Source organism: Marmota monax, unplaced genomic scaffold (genome assembly GCF_021218885.2).
Source record: "Marmota monax isolate L192 unplaced genomic scaffold, Marmota_monax_Labrador192_F-V1.1 WCK01_AAM20220418_F8-fsc00014, whole genome shotgun sequence".
Taxonomy (NCBI): Eukaryota; Metazoa; Chordata; class Mammalia; order Rodentia; family Sciuridae; genus Marmota; species Marmota monax.
Window position 1 is genome coordinate 38,822,191 of NW_026695222.1, and position 8,386 is coordinate 38,830,576.

Sequence of the window (8,386 nt, forward strand, 5' to 3'; positions counted from 1 at the left end):
TGTTTCTGACTCCATCCACATGGGGACTGGTGTCGAGCTTAGCACATGAGCGGGAGAGGGCTGTGGGGCTGATGAGTCCTCTGGCCTCTGTGAAGCTCACCGGTCAGCCCTGCCCCTAGGAAGTTGACCTGGTGAGAGGAAACTAGTTCCTGATGTGTTTCAGGGCTTCCCTTTGATACAAACAGTGCACCTGGCGCCCTGGGCTATGGTTGATGCCCCTCCTCTTCACCCCATTTTATGTGCAGACCCTCACCTCTGCTCAGTTCCCCTTCTGTGAGCAGAAACATGCAGAGCAGCCTCTCGAGTGGCCCTGCACCCTGAACCATATACTCACCTCTTGACTCCCGAGTTGACTGGCAGAGAGGACCCTGTCAGAGAGACTTGACGGCACACTGGTGGGCTCAGGGTTTCCAGGGTGGGCAGGTGGGCTGATACTATTTTGTGCAAGTTTTCATGATGGACAGCCTCGGGCTGTGTAGCAGGCACTGTGGACTGGCAGCTTGTGCACCACAGTTGAGTTCTCATAGTTCCACAGGCTGAAAGCCCGTGGACAGGGTGCTGGACTCATCAGGTTCCAGTAAGAGCTGACCTCCTCATTGTGACATGACGGAAAGAGGGCTCCAGAGCTTGGTTGTCCCATTCATAAGGATGCTAGCAGCACCACAGGGTTCCACTTTCACAGCCTGCTCACCTCCCACAGATTCACCTCCTGACACCAACACGTTTAGGACTACAGCATACGAATTTGGGAGTTAGAGTTCTCACACATTGCTGTTCAACAGAAGTCCAGCGTCAAGGGAAATGTGGGAGGAAGAGGCCCTGCCAAGGGACAGCGTTTTAATGCCCAGGAGATGGTGTGGTCCTGCTGGAGGGGCTCCTGTGAGGGGTCCTGGGCTGCTGACCCACCCTTCTGGTGGGGCATATGTCCTGGGCAAGCACCCACCCGGGGTCTGCCAGGAGCCTGGCTAGCAGGGTGAGGCCACAGGGGGAAGGCTGAGGCTCCATGGCTCTCTAGGATTGTGCCCTTCCCAAGGTCCACCCAGCCCCACAGCACCCCTGCCTGCACCTTTATCCTGTCCCTGGATGGGGACAAATCCAGCTTCCATGAGCCTTGTTTTTTTCTTTTGTGCAAAGGGAAACATAGAACCATCCCGGTGGGGCTGTGGGTAGGGCTGGTGTGCATGTGGGGCTCAGTCAGGAAAGCCTGGGCACAAGAGTTGTTTCAGACTATTCCACCAGGGGGTGCTGTGGTCACATGGCAGACCAAGGCAAGGCCTTGAGGCCCTGAGGTCATGAGGGTAGTGAGATTTGGGCACTTCCCCCCCCCCCCCCCCGGGGTGAGGCTCTCCCTGGGACCAAGAGCCAGAATGTGGGGATTTGGAGGAGTGAGCTGTTCAGGGTGGCCCCCCTACCCAATAGTAGGAGTCTCTGGTGGGAGGAATAGGGCTGGCTTGGGCAGGACCCTGATAAGTCTGTCTTTGGTATCACTGGGCCCTGGCTGTGTCTATCTCTTGGTCCCCATGGTGCTCCCAAGGAGCTGAGGAGGGAAGGGGAGGCAGCTCCCTTTGTTGGGCTGTGGATGGGGGCAGGAGCCATAAACAAAATGTGATGGGGCCTGTTCTTCTACGTGGCCCTCCCCAAGCCTGGCAGCTCTCCAGGGCGCCTGCCTCCTGCTCTTCGCACCCACTCACCCTCTCCTCCAGGCTCATTATTCAGTGCTGTGCTCCTGGTTCTGCTGCCACAGCAAGATGCAGCCTCCGCCTGGGTCCTGAGGAGTTCTCGGGCCTAGGAACAGCGTGCTTGAAGTGGTAATTAGGCTGTTTGCGAGGTGTGACAGCCCAGGCACAGCTCGTTCTCTCTGTGGAGTGGTGGGTGTGGATGGTGGTTAAGAAGCACCCTCAGCCCCTCAGGGTGAGGGGCTGGAGCTGCTTAGGCTGAGAGCAGTGACTCTTCACTAGGCCTCAGTTGCCCCACGGGTGGCTGGGAGCCGAGGAAGCTGGCATCTCTGTCTCCGTCGGTGTCTGTTCCCATGGTGGTGACGCTGCTCCACTGCGCATGCGGGCATGTCAATCATTTAAGGAGTGTTCAGCTAAACACTGTAACATGAGGTTTCTTAATCTTAACCTTACCCTAGCCATCCTATCCCGCTTAAGACTGAGGCAAGATGTGCAGCATTCAGTTTCAGACCCGGGAAGTCTTTAGTGCTGTCCTAACTCTTCCAGGCACTATCGGAGGAAGGCATGGCTCCCCAAAGGGGACACCCCCACCCTGAGCAGGAGCAATTGTCTCGTGGGAGCTGATGGCTCCCGCACAGGACCACAGGTCTGATAAGATACACGTCCTGAGCAGCAAGCAGAAATTGATCAGGACTTCTCTGGAGCCATCTTGCCAAATCAGAACTGAAATCACTATGGGCCAGACCACAGCCTGTCCAGGACTGCTTAATTACGCAGGCCTCTTGCCCTGGCCCCAGTTCTTCCTCCATTTAAATCTAAAGCTTCTGTCAGCATCTGTTAGACAGGATTGGGATGCTGGATCTCACTTTGCCTTCCCAATGTGACCACAGTGATTAAAATCTCCTGCTTTTCACCATGACCTTTTCTGTTTGGTTTTTGGGTGAGTGGCCAAAATCGGACAGGCCTGTAGCCCAGGACCCCAGGAACATTCCTATCTAGTATACAGCATATGGCAGAGACGGTGACAAGTGACTTCTGAGAAGACTTACGAGATGTCCAGGCTTCCTATTGGAGTTCTAGGATCAACTCCCTGGGGGACTGGGGCCAGCTTGGAGGCCCTCAGTCTGTGGAGGGTCCATGCATATCCTCAGCCCCTATGCAGCCTCCAGAGGACCTGAGTCCACCGCGTCCCGACTGGACAAGGGAGACAGAGCCAGAACCACCCAGAGAGGCCACTCCTGCTTCCTGACAGCGAGCAGCAAAAACAACATTGATTTTTTTTTTTTGTAGCTCTGGGTTTTGCAGAAACAGCAATAGGTCTCACATACAATGTTGGGCTAGGGAAGATGCCAGGTAGAGATTACAGTTAAGTTGTTTGGGGCTCATGGAGGCAGGGAGGGGACAGTGAGGTGGGCTGGCACTGTTCTGGACTTAGGTCCAGTGGGGGAGGGGGCACCTTCTCTGGGGTGCCTCGGAAGTGGTGAGGGCTGAAACCTACCGCATGATGCTCCATGCCGTAAGGCCAAGAGCCAGGGTGCTCAGAGTGACTAGTCTTTGGGCAGTCATGGCCTCTGGACCCCTGAACTGTGTGTGCATCCCTACCCTGGAGGGAGATCCAGCACCCAGCTCTGGACCCAGGCCCACCCAGGAGAAGGGAGTTTTGGATACCTGCTCCTCCAAGGGCATACAGCCTCTAGACTGTGGGGGTCCAGAGGTCATGGTGCTGCAGCAGGTCACCAGGGCCTCCAGAGGGCATGGGCCTCCTGGTGGATGTCCCTGGGCTTCAGGCCAAGGTGGATTTTTGTGGCTTCCTTTGATGTCCTTGTCCTCAGCCTTGGCAGCAACACTTGGCTCTGCTGCCCGAGGTGCCCACAGTATGGTCACATCATAGTCCCATTTGGGTGGAGCCTAGGAGAACACAGTGCTGGCTCCAGGACAAACTCATAGTTCAGGGTCCTTCCCCTACCGATTGCTGTTCTCAGGTTCCTGGGTTCCAGAGAGGACATGGATGGGACCATCTGGGGGCCATCTGCTGGTCCCTCCTTTGTGTGTGACCAGGCTTGGGTGCCTTCTGCTGGGACCGGAGTCTCTGCTTCTGTCCATGCAGGGCTGTCCAGAAGCATGGTCTTTCTGTGGTTGTCTGTGCAGGGTTGATGTCTTCTGTATGGAGAGCACAGGGGCATGATGGGAACAGTATGGACACCCCTGGCTGGGGTGCTGCATCTGGGAGGAGAGGGAAGGGCTGGGCACCAAGGCCCTCAGCACAGGAATGTGGTACGGAAATTCTTGCGGAAGCCATGGTCCAGGAAGGCATACAAGAAGGGATTGAGGCATGAGTTGGCGTAGCTGAGGCTGGTGATGGCGTAGGAGATGCCGATGACCACGGATGTCTGGGGCATGTCGGTGGTCAGGGCCACCACGGAGGCCAGGTGGAAGGGCGTCCAGCAGAGGAGGCAAACAGCCAGCACAGTGAGGACCAGGGCAGTCACTTTCCGCTTGGCCTTGCCCAGAGCCTTGGTGCCAGAGCGGAGTCTCACGGCCCGCAGCCTGCGCAGCAGGTCCACGTAGAGCCCGCAGATGGTGCACACAGGCAGCACGAAGCCCAGCACCAAGGTGTAGAGGCGACTGGCCTGGAACCAGGCCCGCTCTGGCTTTGGGAAGCTCAGCCCACAGCTGGGCACCTGCAGCTCGTTGCTGTATACGCCAGCAAAGGAGAAGAAGGGCAGAACCATGACAGTGACAGCGATCCAGACACACAGGCTGGCAACCTTTGCCACCCGCGGGGTGCGCCGGGGCACGCGGCGGGACCGCACGGTGGCCAGTACCACCAGGTAGCGGTCCACGCTCATCAGGGCCAGAAAGTAGATGCTGGAGAAGATGTTGCCGTGGTCAATGGCCAGCACGACCTTGCAGAGCAGCTCCCCGAACGGCCAGCGCTGCAGCAGGTGCTCTGCGATGTTGGCAGGCAGCACCAGCACGAAGAGCCCGTCTGCGACGGCCAGGTTCAGGACAAGCACGTTGGTCACGGTCTTCATCTTGGGTGCCCTCAGGATCACCAGGATGACTGCCGCATTGCCGGCTATCCCCACGACACAGATCACGGTGTACACCGCTGGCAGCAGCACGTAGAGTGCCCATAGCGGCTGGGGGAAAGTGGTGTTGGGCTGGGTGCCGTTGTCCTGGGAGAGGCTGGTGCCCACTGTGGCAGCAGAGAAGGAACTCCCACTGCCATTGACCTCTGTGTGCCTGGCTGACTGCATTGTCTTGGGGCTGGAGGCAGGTTCTGGGCAGGGGTCTCCTGGGGCTGGATTCTGGGAAACAAATAGCCAGAAACTTTGGGTTCTGGCCACCAGAACAGTGGCCACCTCAAGTTCTCTGGCAGAGGGTGCCACCACTCCACCAGGCCAAGAACACTTGGGAGTCATTCTGTCCATCCTGGTCCTGAGGCAGGCAAGAACCTATTGGGTGAGGGGTCTCCTCTGGGATGGCAGGCACATTGGGCAGCTCAGCAACCTTCCCTAGACCCTGCTCCTGCTCTGCGAGGTCAGCCCCACCACCCTCTTGGGAGGCAGATGCTTGGAGCTGTTCCCAGCAGCCCCCACTCTGCCCAAGCACAGTCCACAATTAGAGTGGTCAGGACTGTTGTCCTTTGGCAAATGCACTTCCCAGGGGCATCCCTAGCTGCCTTCAAACCCCAAGTACCAAAGTATCAGAACAAAGCACTCTCCTGCAGAAGTTCCCAGCCTGCACCCTCTCTTCCTCCCTACCACTACTGCAGACCCTGCCAGACTTCTCTCCACTCACCTGTCAGGTGCCTGGGGCCAGAAGTTGGTGACCTTCAGGCTCTGAGTGGCAGCAGAGCTCAGATAGCCTTGGGAGGGAGAAGGGAGGTGGTTGTCCCCTGACAGACTTCCGGCAGGGGTCCTGGTCAGCCCTCACCAGCTGGGAGGGGGATTCCAGGACCTGCCTGCTTGCTGCCGGTTTCCTAGCTAGGCTCTCCTCCCTGTGGCAATGCTGATGCGCAGGCAGGGAGGGAGGGAGGCGGGTCTCTCTTGCTGACGCTGTGAGCCCCAGGAGGCAGCCCCCCCACAGTGCCATGGTGCCTTGCAATCAACCCATCCAGGGCCTCCTTGGCGCTCACTCAGCTAGGGACTCCCAAGGGGCTAGCTAAGCAGCATGTGCGTCTGAGTCTGTGCGTGCAAGTGTGTGTTGGGAGGGTGGGCCATGCAGGGGCCTCTGGCATTGAGAGCATCTGTGGGTCACCATGGGCCTGGAAAGCCTTACCTGTGTACATGGGTGTCTTATGCCTGATCCTGGGTGTGCATGACATGTGGCACATGCATGTGGGTCCCTGTCATGTGCACAGGGGTTTCTGTGGGTGACTCTACACTGTGTCCGAGGGGGTCTGGGTGTCTTTGGCCTAATGTAGGGCCTGGGGACCATATGTCCTCATGTTGAAACCTGTTGGCTGCAGGCAACACAGCTTCTTTGTGTCTTTTATGTATGGAGCAGAAGCTGGCAGGCCCTGAGATGGTGGAAAGGAGGTCTGCTTCCCTGCCGGCTCCTGTCCACTCACTGGCTCAGTGGCTCATGCAGCGGTGGCAAGTGTGGCACTCTCTCTGGGCTGATCCTTAGGTCCTTCCCTTCTCCCCACCTTTGGCTCCTGGAGCTAGATGTGCCCAGACTCACTCAGCCTAGTGGTGAACAGCAGGGCACTCTGGCAGAGCAGGCTTGGGTGGTAGCCTCAGGAGGTTCCTCGGTGTGGCTGGCTGCAGGAGGCCTGTGGCTGCCCGTCAGAGTAGTGTCCACTGCCCTCTGGGTTGCAGCTCATGGTTTCTTCTGCAAGTCGCTCCATCGTTTCTGCTTGTGCTTGTGTTCCCTTGTGGTCTGGACAGGAGCCTGGGAAGTAGCCCTGAGTGCCTGGAAGTTGCAAGGCCAGAGGCCATGTCCACAGGCGCTGCAGATGGGCCCCTAGCTCCCTGCCACGTGCCATGTGGAAATGGAGTCCAAAGGGGGCCTGGCTGGCAGCAGGGCCCGGGGCTGGGCCCAGAGGGATCATCCCCAGGAAAAGCCTAAAGACCATGATTTTGGGGTATTAGGTGGTCTGTTCAAAGCTCCTGAAAACCAGAGACAGGACAGAGAAAGGGGCAGCCTGTAAGTGGTGGCCGTGTCCTCCTTGGCTGTGGGGCACAGGCATTGCCAAGGGCATGGGCTTGGCCAGGCAGTGAGGGTCTTGGCTGGGGTGAGGGATTGACCCCACCTCAGCGCAACGGAGGCGTGCACGGTGGGGGCACGTGCTCTCCTGGAGTGGGGCTGACCATGCTGGGCCTGCTCCGGGGTGCTGCTGGTCCCCCCAGCATCAGAGCCAGTGTTGCCTTGAGCACCAGCCTGGGTGGACTTCTGGGCACCCTCTTGCTCCTTGTCTCTCTGCACACACCAGAGGCACTGTTCTTTCTCCAGAGCTGCTGCTCTGGACTGCCTGCCCCCCAGCCCCACAGGGGAATAGCCTACTACCAGAGGGCAGTTCTTAGGGTTCAGACTCCCCCTCAGGGCTTCCCACCATGCCCCTGCTTCGTCTAAAGCAATCCTACTCGTGTTTGGCTCAGCCAGAGCCCCTTCCACACCCTCTCTCTGCCTTCCAACTTGTCCTAGTCAGACCCTCACCAAGGCCATCACATCCAAATCGGGGGGACAATGGGAAGGACAGGCATGGGGAGGGAGGTGATGGGAAGGAAGAAGGGGGTTGGGAGGGAGGTGCTCTGCACATTCCATAATATAATAGGGTTTATTATTCTATAATGCTGTGCCTAGCCTCAAGCTACTCCATTCTCAGTGCAAATGCTAAGGCAGAATGGCCTGTGACTTGTTTGGCTATCAGATGACCACCAGACTTTGGACATGCCTGTGACTTGTTTGGCTATCAGATGACCACCAGAAGTTGGACATGCAGAAGTCATGGGAAGAGAAACTCCCATGCTCAGCACAAGCACAAGGCACAAACCAATAGATAAATCAATCACACTAGAAAAAAGTGACCACTTGAACTTGCAGAATGAAAACAGAAGCACAAGCTGGGCACGGTGGCCAAGCCGGTAATCCCTGTGGCTTGGGAGGCTGAGGCAGGAGGATCGTGAGTTCAAAACCAGCCTCAGCAACTTAGTGAGGCACTTGGCAACTCAGTGAGACCCCATCTCTAAGTAAAATATAAAAAAGATCTGGGGATATGGCTCAGTGGTTAAGGGCCCCTGGGTTCAATCCCTGGTACCAACCCCCCCCCCACCAAAAAAAAAAACAACCCAGAAGCAACTGCATGCAGGGGTGTACCAACCCAGAGCAGAGAAACCAGGTATCCTGGTGAGTTTGTGGGTCTTGCCAGGTGTGATCCTCACCTGAAACACCAGAAAGGAGAGGTGCCCTGGTAGTGGCACAAGCCCTGCCAGACCACCCAGTGGTAAGAAACGCCCCTGCTGCGTGACACTCTACGTCTGGGTTGGTTCAGCATCTTTCTGACCACCGCAGTGGCTCTTCTGCATTTGATCTTCTCTCTGGGTGCAGCCTTCTACACCCTAGGGCCACCTTGACCCTGTCTTAGCCTTTCCGTAACCTGCATCACTGTGTAAGGTGTGGTGTGTCTTGAGTGTCATAGATATTAGTAATTAGTGTTGGAATAAAAGAACCTATGATTGTCCAACTGAAGGCCATGAAGTAAC

The 8,386-nt window shown here is 57.2% G+C and overlaps 1 protein-coding gene across 1 annotated transcript; it reads right to left on the bottom strand.

Annotated features, from left to right (window-relative positions):
* Positions 1-3,934: 3,934 nt before the first annotated feature.
* On the bottom strand, positions 3,935-4,984 carry Npbwr2 (neuropeptides B and W receptor 2). The gene has a single exon (XM_046433079.2). It carries the CDS (start codon positions 4,934-4,936, stop codon positions 3,935-3,937), a length of 1,002 nt encoding a protein of 333 aa, XP_046289035.1. The 5' UTR covers positions 4,937-4,984.
* Between the last annotated feature and the right edge of the window lie 3,402 nt (positions 4,985-8,386).